The sequence below is a fragment of the Odocoileus virginianus genome, chromosome 20 (assembly GCF_023699985.2).
Source record: "Odocoileus virginianus isolate 20LAN1187 ecotype Illinois chromosome 20, Ovbor_1.2, whole genome shotgun sequence".
Classification (NCBI taxonomy): domain Eukaryota; kingdom Metazoa; phylum Chordata; class Mammalia; order Artiodactyla; family Cervidae; genus Odocoileus; species Odocoileus virginianus.
Window position 1 is genome coordinate 35,224,843 of NC_069693.1, and position 15,246 is coordinate 35,240,088.

At 39.0% G+C, this 15,246-nt stretch overlaps 1 protein-coding gene across 4 annotated transcripts in view; it reads left to right on the plus strand.

Annotated features, from left to right (window-relative positions):
* Positions 1–15,246, plus strand: part of PSME3IP1 (proteasome activator subunit 3 interacting protein 1) — a 35,266-nt gene that overhangs the window by 3,145 nt on the left and 16,875 nt on the right. For 3 of the 4 annotated variants that reach the window (XM_020903798.2, XM_020903800.2, XM_020903799.2), the window contains exons 2-5: positions 7,229–7,366; positions 7,869–7,967; positions 8,372–8,493; positions 12,652–12,782. In XM_020903798.2, the coding sequence (XP_020759457.1) occupies positions 7,240–7,366; positions 7,869–7,967; positions 8,372–8,493; positions 12,652–12,782 (479 nt within the window). In that variant the 5' untranslated portion in view covers positions 7,229–7,239. Of the gene's footprint in view, positions 1–6,801; positions 6,919–7,228; positions 7,367–7,868; positions 7,968–8,371; positions 8,494–12,651; positions 12,783–15,246 lie in introns of all 4 variants that reach the window. The other variant, XM_020903803.2, reaches the window with a different exon arrangement.

Here is a 15,246-nt window from a genome sequence, read left to right on the forward strand (position 1 = left end):
TTCTTTTGAATTCAAATTCCTTATTGCTAAAAAGTAGTGTCAGTTTAGTACCTAGCACTGTGACTTGCACATAATGCTATTGCTGCTTGATTGTGTCCGAGTCTTTGCAACCCCATGGACTGTAGCCCACCAGGATTCTCTATCCATAAAATTTTCCAGGCAAGAATAGTGGAGTGGGTTGCCTTTTTCTACTCTAGGGAACCTTCTCTACCCAGGGATCGAACCCACATCTCCTGCAAGTCTTGCATTGGCAAGTGGATTCTTTATTACTGAGCCACCTGGGAAGCCCTGCCTTGCACATATGTTCCCTGTAAAGATTTAGTTAAAAAATACGACTAAGTGAGTGGGCCTTGTATGTTTGGTGTAGTGTAAAGTCCTTTATTTTTTTTTTTAATTTGGTTTTGGAGAGGAGATCCATAAAGCTTGGAAGGTGGGGGTGAGAGAGAGTGTAATTTAATGTGGGTTAGGTTCCAAAGTCCACCTAGATGGTAAAATAGTGTGTAATCAAAGCTATCCTCACAACAAACTGTGGAAAATTCTTAAAGAGACGGGAATACCAGACCACCTTACCTGCCTCCTGAGAAATCTGTATGCAGGTCAAGAAACAACAGTTAGAACTGGACATGGAACAACAGACTGGTTCCAAATCGGGAAAGAAGTATGTCGTCAAGGCTGTATATTGTCACCCTGCTTATTTAACTTACATGTAGAGAACATCATGCGAAATGCCAGGCTGGATGAGGCACAAGCTGGAATCAAGATTACCGGGAAAAATATCAGTAACCTCAAGATATGCAGATGATACCACCCTTATGGCCGGAAGCAAAGAACCAAAGAGCCACTTGATGAAAGAGGAGAGTGAAAAAGTTGGCTTAAAACTCAACATTCAGAAAACTAAGATCATGGCATCCAGTCCCATTACTTTGTGTCTAATAGATGGGGAAACGAGAGACTCTTTTTGGGGGCTGCAAAATCACTGCAGAGGGTGACTGCAGCCATGAAATTAAAAGACGCTTGCCCATTGGAAGAAAAGTTATGAGCAACCTAGACAGCATATTAATTATTTTGTTTTGCCAACAAGACAAAATTATTTTGCTGTCTACTTACTCAAGGCTGTGTTTTTTCCAGTAGTCATATATGGATGTGAGAGTTGGACTATAAAGAAAGCTGACTGCCGAATAATTGATGCTTTTGAACTGTGGTGTTGGAGAAGACTCTTGAGAGTCCCTTTGACTGCAAGGAGATCCAACCCGTCCATTGTAAAGGAAATCAGTCCTGAATATTCACTGGAAGGACTGATGCTGAAGCTGAAACTCCAATTCTTTGGCCACCTGATGTGAAGAACTGACTCATTTGAAAAGACAGTGATGCTGGGAAAGATTGAGGGTGGAAGGAGAAGTGGACGACGGAGGATGAGATGGTTGGATGGCATCACTGACTCAATGCACATGGGTTTGAGTAAACTGGGAGTTGGTGATGGACAGGGAAGCCTGGTGTGCTGCAGTCCATGGGATCACAAAGAGTCAGACATGACTGAGGGACTGGACTGAACTGAAAGTCAGCCCAGATGGTAAAATAATATGTAGCCAAAGCTATCCTTGGAAATCTATTAGGGAGGCACCATGTTGGGTATAGGTATACCAGTGTAGCAAAATTCCAACTTGACCAGATTTTTCTCCAGCTTTGAAACAGATGCTATTTTTTTCTTTGAGTTTTAGATAAAGTAGTTGGTTTGCATTTAAGAAGCACTGTGTGTGAAAAATATAGCTCATATTAGAATTACATACAGTGAGGGGGAAGTACTTACATTCTGAGAGGCATGGATGAGTTGGGGAGTTGAGAATCAGCTAAGGGAACCAATATTTAAATTGTTATCTTTTTTTCTTCCAGTGGATCTATCAGTAGATAAATTCAAGGTAAATGAGCATATGATGAAACTGTTCTTATGCTGTGGAAAGATACATTGCTTGTGTTTTCTAGATGTCTTGCAAAAAGAGGTTACTTCAAATTGCTGTTTATAATAAACATTCTACATATGAATTGCATTTGCTAATGCTGTGCCCTCATTTTTAGATTTTTTTAGTCCTCTTTGCTAATGGAGTAGGTTAAATAAGCCTCAGTGTTAGAAGAGTGACTGAGAATTACTTTATCTAGTAATAAGTGCTAACAGACTGTTCTGTTAGTAGTTGTCATGCTCTGAAGTTGGCTTGATTTAAGTTACTGTAGCTTGATAGAAGTGCCTTCTGGCCAGAAAGCAGTCTTTTCTAGAATGATTTTTAGTTTGCCAAATTCCTCTTAGTTTCTGTCCTACATTTTAAAATCTCACGTGACTTGAACATCAGGATAATGTTGGAAGAGCAGTACTTAAGTATATTTACTAACAGAAAAAAACGTGGATTGGCCTATTGTTTTTGCTCCCTTTGGGGAAGTCTTAGAACATTGTGACACAGAGATCTGATCTGCCCTGGTGTATTTTTACAAGTACAGTGTATCTAATGTTAGAAATTAGGAGGGTATGGTGGCCAGTTATGTAAACACTTAAGTAGTCTGCCATCACAAAATTCAAATCCAGAGGGAACCAGATCTCATTTACTTGCATCATGGCACAAGCTAAATGAAATAATTTTCATGTCAGCAATGGCAATTATCTTGGGAGCAGCAATTTAAGTTTTGTTTTTTGAAACTTATATAGCATGTTGTGCATAAACCCATTCTGTCTCACCAATCTGGAAATTAAATACTACAATCTCCAGTACAAACACAATAGTGCAGTGTTTAACATTTATTTCAGCTTGAAATATAAGAACATTGTTTCTTTGGCTGTCAAGCAAATTTGAAAATTTGCATCAGTTTGAAACTTTTAAGTTGGGACAAAGTGATTTTGGTATGGTTTTGGATTTCCATGAATTCTCTATTTGAAGAACTTATATAATCCTTTTAAAAATACTGTACTGTTTAATTTGATAATTGAACTTGAATCACCATAAAAAAGTGCTATGAGAGTAAAGAAAAGTTGGCACAGTTATTCTTTCTAAAATTAAACACAATAAGGACAAAATAAGCATTCTCAATGTAAATCTTCATCCCTAAATGAATTTTTATCATTAGATTTCCAGACCCCTGGACTTTTGTTTATTTGTGTTTTGTTTTTAATTATTCTAACCAAAGAGGAAAATAAGAGACTTGTGAAAATTTAGGTAAGTTGTAGGAATTAGAAATAAACACTTTAGTTTCTGATTTCTCTGCTTCTGGAAGAAGGTAAATAAGTTGAGGGTAGAAATCACCTTTCTGTTGCAAAATAAACAGCTAATGAATGTTGGATTCTTCAGAGAAAAATGGTTTGTGTAAGAACTTTTTAGTATGAGAGCGTTTTTTTTTTTTTTAGTTAGCTGAAATTAAAGGAAAGTAGCAAGAGTTATTCTTGAAGAAGATGTCAGTTATCTAATATAGTAAGGTGATGTAATCTTTGGTCCTGTGTTTCCTATTGCACAAGTTGTATGATGTTTGAATAAAATTCCCTATGGGACAAAGACACATTAGTGAATACTTGTTTGATGACTGTTATTTTCTGTAATTTACATTGGACAGTATCTAAGGATATGTATGTGAGAGCATTCCTCTCTGCTTCAATTCTTCAAATTCTCTCCCTGGTTGGTTTATCCAGTAAGTATTTCTTATATACTTAATATATGCCAGACACTGTGCTAATAAGCACTGTGGATACAAAGAGCTTTTGGAATAGTTGTAAGTGATAAAACACAGTGAATAAATGCTATAGTAGACTTAGAAATAGCTCAAATAGGGGCCAGAGGAGAAACTGAGAGATTAATAGAATGCTCTTAGAGTAGTTTGTGCAAGATGAGGCCCTGAAAAGAAGCCATTAGAAAGGAAAGGATGAATTAGAGATCATTGTGAAATAGAAACAACAGAACTTGGTGACTAGTGGGATGTAAGGGAATAAGGAAAAAGGAGTCTTAAGTATATGCCCAGGTTTTCAGCTTGGGAAACTGGGTTGATCCCTATTTGTGCCCTTCATTACTGCCTCTTAGCTGTACCGTTTACTTTGGTAATTCATTATATACACTGTTATCTGTTAGGAACTAGTACAAGAGTACTAGCTCTTTAAAGTTTATTTTCTTTATGCACCCCCATAGAATTTGCACAATGCTGGACACAGAGTTAAGCAGTCAGCATGATGTTGAGTTTATTTAAATTGAATTAATAATAAAACAATAAAAGAACTATAGTAAAGGGGAATTATAGAATTACCAAATACATATACATGGAAGCTTTTCCTGATTTCCCTCAGTTTCATCTGATCCCTTCCCACTTCACTTGTCATGGTTGTTTATGTCACTGATTTATTTCTCCTACACTCCTTGAGCACAGGGTTATATATTTCTCTCACTCCCATAACCAGAGCTCAGCATAGCTCTTTGCAATAATGACAGACCTTTTAAAGCATTTTTAAGTAGGTCCCAAACACTGTGCTAAGGGCTTTACATGAATTATCTAGTTTATCTCACAGAAACTTTATGTTGTGCAGTACTCTTAATCTCCATTGATGAGTATAATCTGTGGATTAGAAAACTAAAGCTTAGATGAGTTAAATGACTTCCCCTAAATCATAAAACTTAACAAGTGTCAGAACCAAGGTCTCTTGATCTCAGAATCTATAATCATCATTACCTGTTTTCCCTCCTGTAAGGAGACTGCAACAGAAGGTATCTGTTATATGTTGGTTGAATTAGATTAAGTTGTCATGAAAAGTGTCTGAAGTTAAGCTAGCTTCTCGGCAGTACTTATTGATAGGGAAGTTTTGAATATTTCTGGAGAAGGAATATTCTGAATATTGTCTAGCATACTGAGGACTATGACTACTTGTTCATAAACATTTTCTGTCCTTTGACCTTTCCAGATATAGAAAATTCATTAACCAGAGGGCCACTGGTGGCATTGCAGGCAAGAAGGGAATAGTAGTTGAAGTGCCAGGGAATAAGGACCTATAGGAGATGTGCAAATTGAAGAAAGAGATGGTTGAAGCAGTCTGTGTTTAGTGTTGGTCCTTTTAAATTCACAGAAATGTTTTCTAATTAGGCATGGCCATCTAGTTTTATTTTGGGAATGAGGGAATGTTGGGATTATGTTAGGCTTTTTAAAGAACAGATTTTTACAAGTGCTCCTTAGTTTTGACAGTGTGACTTTTCTCAGGAAGCCAACCCATTGAGAGAATTAGAATTTTTTTCTGTCAAATTATAAACCCATTGTCTTTAAATTTCCTTTTTAAAACGTGCTTCTGCCTTGTTTTCTTTTTCATTAACCAACCGTGATTCTTGATTTAGTCCTACATGTGAAAGATGGGGAAATAGCACAGGCAAACTCTTTGGGTAAAAGTTCAGTTCTAACACTTGAGAAAAACAATGAGAAGGAGAGTAGCAATGTCTTGGAATCCCATAAATTTGTCTTTTTCCAAAAGTAATTGATAAATGTTGGGAAAATTCTTATTCTCTAAGAGTTTCTGTTTCAAATTCAAACCTTTGTTTACATGTATTTTAAAGGCTCTGACCCTTGAGTTTCAGGGATTTTTTTTTTAAGTCAAATGAATTCTTTTTTAAAGTCAAATTCATTTTTTTTTTAAGTCAAATGAATTCTTCTTTATCCAAAAACTCAACAGGCTATAAAAATTAAATAGATGGCTTTACTTCCTTAGTTCTGCATTATAAGAATAAATCTTGAGTCTGAATTCTTATTTAGATGGAAGCATGTAAGATTCAAGGTTTTTGTTTTGAACTATAAGAAGAGTTCTTTCAGTATTTATATTTTATTTTTTCAAGTGTAACGAGTAAAGAGATGGATTCAATGGCATGCCAGTTGTATTACCATATCCTAATATTGCTTTCCCAGGTTTAAATCCTAACAGTTTAAGTTCACTGTTTTGAGACAGTTTTTTCATGTTTTTATAAGATTAAAGGAACTAGGAATGCTTGACCTAGAAAAGTGACAAATTAGGAGGAAAATGGGAGTTCTTTTCAAACAACTGAAGCATTGTCGTGTTGAAAAAGGGATTTGGCTTCTTTTGTGTAGTCCCACTGGATTCAACCTATGTGTACAATTTATAGGAAGAGAGATTTCAGTTCAGTTTAAGGAATAACTATCATGCTAGTCATCTGCTCAGAGAGAGAGTCAGCTGCCTGAAGGGAGTGCAGTTTTAAAGTATGGGTTAGATGAAAATCTTCTGGGTATGAATGGTGGGTTCTGTTGCCAGATGGAGAATTGTTTGAGGTGGGCTGTGAGGACCCATCACATTCTGAATTACTTCCCAGTAAATAAGGGTGAGAGGAAGAAACCAGACAGCCAATATAGGATGAGGAAGGAGAGCTACAGCTGAGAAAGAGGACAGTGAGGGTCTAAATTGTCTCTCCCATCCATTAGAGTTCTACATCTTTGATGTTTTCTCTGCCAGAAACATTTAAGAAAATGTTGGCTCTTGTTCCATAAGAGGTCGTTCTGCAAAACTTTAGGAATTTTTGGCATGGTCACAGAGACGGAACAATTCTCTCTCTGTAATAGGCCTTTGGCTGGAGTCATCGAGTAATGCTAAGTCAGAAATGTCCAGGGTTATGAGCTTTAGGTAGGAGCAACAACTTGTGTCCATTGATTTGGTTTTGTTTCTAGTAAATTTAAAAATTTTCTGTGTTGTTACAATGAACTGAACTTCAACAGTAGGATTTAGGCAAAGACTATTCTTTTGTTCTGCATGTTTGGATTTATTTCCTCCATTTCCATTTTCGTCTTCGCTAGAGGAAGATGTTCCATGAACATTCTCAGCACTGGAATTTGATATAAGAAGAAAGCTGAAATTGACGTGTCCTTCTTAAGGAAGATCCCTGGTTTCTGGGGAGGGGTATGATTAAGTGGGTAAGAGTATGAATTTTTGCTCTCAGCTGATTCTCAGCTCCACCATTCACCACCTTAGAATTATTCCAGGTCCTCTTACTGACTTTGTAGATAAACATAGATATTGATAAAACTACATAATACATTAAAAAAATGTAATCCTGTGCTTTTGTCAGTGACTTATGAGTTAAACTACTTGAGGATTTCCAGTTCAAGGCTGAAGGAAGTTTTGAGGTAGTCTGTTGCTTGGGGGAGACAGAGTTTAATTTCCTTGTTTCTCTTCAGAATTTTAATTACAGTTCTCACTTGAAATATTTTGTTTGTTTTTTAGACTGTTCCATTATGGATGGAGGGGATGACGGTAACCTTGTTATCAAAAAGAGGTTTGTATCTGAGGCAGAGCTAGATGAACGGCGCAAAAGGAGACAAGAAGAATGGGAAAAAGTTCGAAAACCTGAAGATCCAGAAGGTATATAGGCTCACAGATCTTTAATCCTCACAACCCTGCAGGCTATTAACATCACTTTAGAGTAGAAGAACTGAGGCTGAGGGGGTGAAGGGACCTAGGTGAGGTCTCCGTAGCTCGGAGCAGATCAGGATCTGCGCCTCCACACCCTTTCCGCTCTACCGCACTCTATTCCAGAGGATTCCACTGGTCTTCTAGCCAGTCAGGTGGATCCACGGTCTGAATAGCTGAGAGTGCTGCTATCATGCAGGGCTTGTTTTGGGTGGATCTCTCACCCAGTTAGCTGTCTCAGTCCATGGGCCCTGTTCACACTCACAGTTGGCTTTGGGAACTGCTGGCTCCTGTCTGAGGTCTAGAGGGAAGCTGTGAACTTTGTACTATTTTTGTGTTATCTTTGCCCTCAGATCATGCAGAGACTTGACTTTATCTTTAAATCCTTTGTGATTCCAAAATAATATGAATGGATTGTAAAGTATGTATTTTCCCCCCCTCCCTTTTCTTTCAGAATGCCCAGAGGAGGTTTATGACCCTCGGTCTCTGTATGAAAGGCTACAGGAACAGAAAGACAGGAAGCAGCAGGAGTATGAAGAACAGTTCAAATTCAGTAAGCTTCAGAAAAAACAGCATCTGAGGGACTCTCCAGGGCCTTTTTGGTGCACTTTTGCCTTGTGCAACACTTTTTCTAACCAGCCATGAAATTGTCTTGATTATCTAGTCTCTAGGTGCTCATTTGGTGGAAAAGAGACAGCTTTCTACCATCTAGACCACATTGAGCATTTTTGCTTAGAACTCAGTATACCCATTTTAATTCTATGCTAACATCTAGTAATGGGAGAGCTGCTTTGATTTTATGCCATGTTATCTATCCAAAAGCTTTGGTGTTTACAAATTCTTTCTTCTAATCCCCTGAACAATCTGCTGTTTATTAAAAAACAGGACAAGGAAAAATCTTGACTATATTTTCCCTTTAGCCTGCTTTAAGTGTTCCTTGTTTAATTATTTCCTCAGAAAATATGGTAAGAGGCTTAGACGAAGATGAGACCAACTTCCTTGATGAGGTTTCTCGGCAGCAAGAACTAATAGAAAAACAGCGAAGAGAAGAAGAACTGAAAGAACTGAAGGAATACAGAATATCCTTTGTACTTTGCTAGGAATCTATAAGGTGTCAGTTTCTCATCAACATCTATGCATTTCAGTTTTTTCATTATAATTCTGCCTCGTCATCTTTAAGTTCCCTTTCAACTCTGATGTTCCTGTGATGCTGAATAACTGGCAGCAATATGTAGAGTTATGTTGCGTGCAAGAGTCTGTTGCAATCAAAAGTCCAGATCCTTTAGGATTAACTGAAGGCCTAAATCCTAATGGTCAGTACCACAGTATTCTTGCCTTGTGAGATTAGACTCTGAAACAGATGGGCAATGCAATAAACCTCATCCAGGGGAGAAACTGGCTTCTGGGTTTTTTAAAGGAAATTTTTAGCCACCCTCCTGTGTCCTCAGACCTTCCCTACAGATAAAGCCTGGTCTGTCTCCATAGAGGGGTAGGGAAAGCAGCCAAGAGGACCTTGCTTTGGCTCACTGTTATCTTTCTGGCATCCACTTGCATGTCTTACTAGGCATCCCAAATGTAACTTGGCTGAATCAAAATTCTCAGTTCTATGCCTCACTACTCCTACTTTCACTATACTACCTTCCTCCAAATCTCTTCTTTTTCTGGTATCTGCCAGACTACCTCCAAAATGTATTCCAAATCTTCCAGCTCTTACTGCCACTGCAGTAGTCGTAGACCTTCTCTGGACTATGTGACCATCTAATTGTCTCTGCTGCTGTTCTTCTCCCTCCCAGTCCATTTCTCTAGACGATAGTCTGGGGAACTTTTGAAAACATATGTGGGATCATATAACTTTCCTGTTTCAAACACTAGTGGCTTCCTGTTGCATTTAGACTTAAAATCTGCATTCTTAACCAGGTCCTACAAGGTTCTGCATGATTTAGACCAACTCACCTCCCTGTTTTATCTTGAACTACTCTTCTTCACGTTTACTACACTCCAGCTTACTGCCCTTCTTTATGTTCTTCTCATACTGAGCTCTGTGATTCCATTTCAAGGCATTTGTATTTGCTGTTTCCTCAGCCTGGAATGCTCTGCCCTCAGATTTTACAGTTTACAGGGCTGGCATTTCATGACACTTGGGTCTCAGCTCCCTTCCTCATAAAGATCTTCCCTAAGCATTCCATCTAAAGTTGCAGCCACCTGCATCACTATTTAGACTGTCATTTTTTTAAATAGTCTGTCACTACCCGAAAATCTTAAATTATATACTTACAGGCTTGTTTGCCTCTCTACTGCTGGAATATAAAGTAAGCACTGTAAGAACACAGACTTGATTACCACTGCTTTCTCCAGCGCTTGGTGTAGAGTAGCTTCTCAGTGTATGTGTGAAGAGATTAACGAATGACTCATAGCAGAGGTTAAAAAGGCCACCTTAGCATCTTCCTCCTGTGAGAAAGCTTATTTGAGTATTTCAAGCTTATATGTTGAATAACCTCAGTAGTGTGATTTAACAGGCTTTTTTACCTCTAAGATTGGTGCTATGACTGTGTGTATGCACTAGTTGGTGGTGTTTTTTGCAGAGTGTGTGCAGTAGGTCCCATTAAAGAGTTATGTAGGAGAAAATGTGAACAGATTCCCAGGAATTTGGTTAAAGACAAGGTGACTGATGGTGATTGAGATAAGGTAGCAACATGCTGTCACAAAACGTGCTCTGAACAGGTAGTGAGAGACGTGGCTTCTAGTCTCTGTTTTCCAGGTGGAATTCTGGTATAACACTAAGATAGAAGTTGATAGAAAAATCACACCTCCATCCCAACTGTAGGATTGAGGTTGATTCTTCTGAAGCTTCCCTCCCCCACTCTATTGCGTCATGACCCCAGGATGGTATTATGCATTGATATTTGCAGAGATGGGCAGGTATATGTACTGCATATACTCCATTGTTTCAGGCATCCAGCTTTTTCCTCTAAGGAAAAAATACATTACATTTTCACTTGAATTACATCTTGTTTTATGTGCTTAATTTGGCAGGAAAGCAAATAAGACAGTGTCTCCCAAGGCAACATTCTGGAGAGTATTGTTGGTGTGGCATGAGTATGAGAGGCCCTTGGGTTTTCAGTTCAAAGGGAAGGATGAACAGGGCAGCTGTGAGGCAAAAGAAACTCTTCTGTCCTGATAACATTGCAGTACAACATTGAAGAGGCTCCAGGGTTATTGGCTTTTATTGGAGACTTGGAAAGTTCTGTCTAGAAAAACTGAAACAAAGCAAGTCTTCCAGCCCACTGATGTATAATGTGCCAATCCCAAGCATGCATGTAGCCCGAGACATGTTGAGGTAGGAATTGGGGTTCAGACATCTCTTTATTAAAGCTCTAAATCAGGAGATGGTTCTTGGTTTTGCTTGGTTGGTATAAGATATATTTTATAATGTGATACTTGGGAATACAAGTAAGCTGCAGTTTGTGCCAGTATAAACAGAACTTTTGTTTTCTTTAGGTTAGAACAGTATTTATTAATATGTGTGTTCAAATACGATGTGACCTTTTAAAAACTGCTTCATGTAGTCTATTCCTTGAGACTTTTGAAATGTATTTGTATATTTAAAACATTTTAGGGGGAGAGAGGGTCTTAAGGGGGAAAAAGGACTGCGGCTTTGGATGTGGATCAAAAATATTGTTACCATCTCCCTCTCTACCCACCAAAAAAGAAGTTGAGAGCTTTTCTTCACTTAAGAAGAATAAAAAGTTAAATGTTGGTTTTTGTGTTTGTCTTGGTATTAGAAATGTGTGATTTTGTTAAGTTTTTTCTGTTGTACTTGAAAGTTTCTATCCTTTATGGTGGAGTTGTAGGTAAAAATCACAGCATGCTCATGGTTTTTGGTATTCTGTACTAGAAAGATGAAATTTCTATTTCATTTTTATTCTAAAAAAAAAGAACATTTAGTATTAACATCAGTTTCCATGATTACCTTAAAAACATTAAATATAAATAGATGAAACTCAGAGTAATGCTGAGTATAAAGTATAATCCCTGTTGAATATTACAAATGTTTAAGATAACTGGTTCCCACAAGAATTGAGTGTCTGAAAATTAGACACTAGAATTAGAAATTAAAATTTCCTAATTTCTGGTACCCGGTTTTTCCATTGCTCAAAGATACAGGAATAGTTTAGACTGTATAGTCCCACCTCCATTCCTTTGGGCTGATAATACATACGTCTTAGATATCTTGAGCACTAGATGTCGCTGTTGTTCCAGCAAGGCACCACTGCATCTTAAGTAAGGAATTGCACATGTTCTAGTACTTATCTATTGACTAATAGGTTGTGAGAGAGCATGAAAGGGAAGGAGAGGAGGGGGCTGGTGAAGAGAACAAAAGAAATTGACATCAAGCTTGAAAATAGTATGTAACAAATGAACTGGTTTTATGCTTCTAAATAGCTTTTCACTCCTTGTGTTGTCTCTGCACAGGGGTTTCTCATTAAAATCACCTTCAGAGTGTTTAATACAGGTTCCTGGGCCTCTGGAAGTCCTCATTCAGTAAGTAGGTTTGGGACAGGGGAGGGACCCTGTTTTTAAATGAGCCTTAAGATGATTCTGATTTGTCTTACATCCGCAGAATAGGAGTTAGTCTTATCTAAAGCTGAATGCTACTAATAGTCATAGGACACTCTGAAAAATTTTATTTTATCCTTAGAGGGAAAGGCAAATAATTTTTCTGCATTCAGGGAAGCTACACTTTTTTCTGTTGGATTCTTCAGGATCTTCGTTTTCCCCAACAAGTGTGATGTTGGCCATGTTTTTGGTAATAGCAGGTGTTCTGGTCCTCCTCAGGATTTTCTTTGGGAAGCAAAGGGAAAAAACTTGCTTCTCTGTATTATTTTGGGCTTGCTTTGCCATCTTCCTCCTAGTCATCTTCATTTTTCTTTAAATAAGCTGGATTTGACTGGGAGAATAAAGAGGGGAGGGCATTTTTTTTTTCCTTTGGCAGTGCTTCTTAGCATGTGAAATCTTAGTTTCCCAACCAAGGATTGAATCCATCCCCCTGCAGTGGAAACATGGAGTCCTAAACACTGGACTGCAAGAAAAGTCTGGGGAGTCTAAATAAGTAGGCCAAACATTCCATGGCAGAGCTGAAGTGCTCATGAGTTACAGGTGCCTTCCACGTCTTGATTTATCACTGTCCTGCTATAGCTCTTCTTTTTGCTTAGTTTGATCCTTAACCTGTAACTCACAGTAATCTCAACAAGGTTGGAATTTCTTCAGAAAACAAGAAGGAAGTGGAGAAGAAAGCTGTGAAGCCCATAGAAACCAAGAACAAGTTCTCCCAGGCAAAGCTGTTGGCAGGAGCTGTGAAGCATAAGAGGTCAGCCCGCATTCACACGACTTTAATCTCCCTCTGACTGTGTGCCCCAAAATGCCAGAGTAATGGTAGTCAGAAAAAAGTTACCTAGGCACAGGTCTTGGTGAAGTTCCTTGGTGGCCCTCCCTCGCTCTCCTATCAGATTTGGTGTCTTCTGATGCCTTTGACCTTTGTGTCTCTCTTCGTTGAACATAATAATCACTCTTCAATGGACACTTAAGTACTTTCAATGCAGGTGATATTTTATTCCTCTATAAAGTACAGAGACTGAGAATCTCAGAGGTTGAGTACCTTTGTCCAAAGTTGGAAAGTAACAGGAGACGTGGAATTCAACATTTGAGCATCTGTGTTTCTAGGCAAACAAGGTAGCAAGTTCTGTGGAAGGATTTATATAGAGTGTAATGAGAGTAGGGAGGAGGAATAACTGCCTGGAGTGGGTATATGTGACTCCTATGGGGGAAGTTAAGGAAGGCATTAGAAAGGAGACTGATTAGGTAGGACTATGAGGGCTTTAATAGGCAGACAAGGAGAGCAGAACAGCCCAGGCTGGAAGAAGAGCTGGGGCAAAGGCCCTGAGGTCTGTAAGAAGGTGGCAGCTATGACAGGGTTACACACCTGGCTGGGACGCTGCTTGTTTGATGTGGGGTGGCAGCACTTCTAGAGGTTTTGATAAGTTCTCTGTTCCTCCACTTTCAAACCCTGAAATGGCACCAAAGTGATTAAATTTGGTCATTTCAATTTCACCAACTCTACTATAAGCAAAATGATACTAAGTTGAAGTGCAGTCTGTTAGGAAAATCAATATGGTATTTTGGCAGCCAGCCACATGTTTTGAAGAAAGTGCATTGATGGAGTTTTGTGGTTTGGAAAACACTGAATGCTGGAACAGTTTCTTGGAAACATTGCTTGCAACATTGTTTATATGTAAAAATGTCATCATGGCATAGCAGCAAAGGGGAGGCACATCAGAGGCCTGAAAAGGGCCAGTTACCCAAGCCATGGATCGTTCCTTTCAACTTTTCATATAAACTTGATATGGTCCAGTATCTTTGGGGATTTGGACCTGGGTCAGTTGTACTGGGCTGTACCAAGAGGGGGCTCTCTAGGTAGCCAGTCAGTGTCTCTAGTGTCTTGCTTCTAGCAGAATGGGTGTTGTAAGTATCTCTCCTGGTCCTTGTGCTGTGCTGTGCTGAGTCGCTCAGCCGTGTCTGGCTCTTTGCGACCCCATGGACTGTTCCCTTCAGGCTCCTCTGTCCGTGGGGATTTTCCAGGAAGGATGCTGACAGGGCTTTCCATGCCTTCCTCCAGAGGATCTTCCTAACCCAGGATCAAACTCAGGTCTCTACCATCTGAGCCACCAGGGAAGCCCTCCTAGTCCCTATATACCACCTTTTATTAGATCGTCCTTTATTGTTTTGTGCAGGTAATAAATGAGTCTCCTGGGGCAGGCGTTCCTGATCTACCCAGCTTTGGGTTTATTAGAGTCAGCTGGGAGTTAATCCTGTGGATTGCCTCACACTGATTCCGCTCAGTATGGAGTGAGGTCTGGGAGTCTTAATTTTTCAAGTTCATGGATGACTGTAATGCTGAGTGAAAGTCTGATGCCTGATGTGTGTGTGAAGAGAGAGAAGTCTCTCAGTCGTGTCTGACTTTTTGCAACCCCAAGGACTGTAGCCTTCCAGGCTCCTCCATCCATGGGATTGTCCAGGCAAGAGTACTGGAGTGGGTTGCCATTTCCTTCTCTAAAGGATCGAACCCAGGTCTCCCACACTGCAGGCAGACACTTTACCGACTGAGCCGCCAGGGAAGCATGCATGGTAATAAAACAAGAACCCGTGAACCCGTCACTCATCTTAAGACCTCGAGCATTAGTGATACCGAGTCTGCCTCTGTGCTCTTCCCCATTTAGTCTCCCTTCCTTGTCATCCTCACACCACTTTCCTAAGTCTAGTTCATCATTCTTTTGTCTTTCTTTACTTAGTAGGGTTTTTTTTTGCTTCCTATTTAGGTAACCATATAATAACTTCCTTGTTTTTGAACTTTATTAAAAATGATTTCATTGTCAGTACACCATCTTCTGTGAATTTGGCTTTTCGCTCAAATTGTTTCTGTGACTAAAACAGTTTTGTGTATATGCGGCTGTAATTCATTCACTTTCATTGCTGTTTAATAGTGCATTATTTGAGATTCAAACTTTGTTCATTCTCCTGTGAATGAATGTTTGAATTATGACACATGGTGCTGATGGGCTAAGGACAAACTTTGTACATATGTGCATGTTTCTCTAGAGTCATGTGTCCAGTATGATAGCCCCTGACTACCTGTGGTTATGTAAATTTAATTAAAATTAAATGAAATTTAAAATGCAGTCCCCTAGCCATAGTAATCACATTTTAAGTATTAAATTACTCCATGTGGCTTCTTGCTACCCTAGGGGATAGCACAGATACATCAATAAAGTGATTTA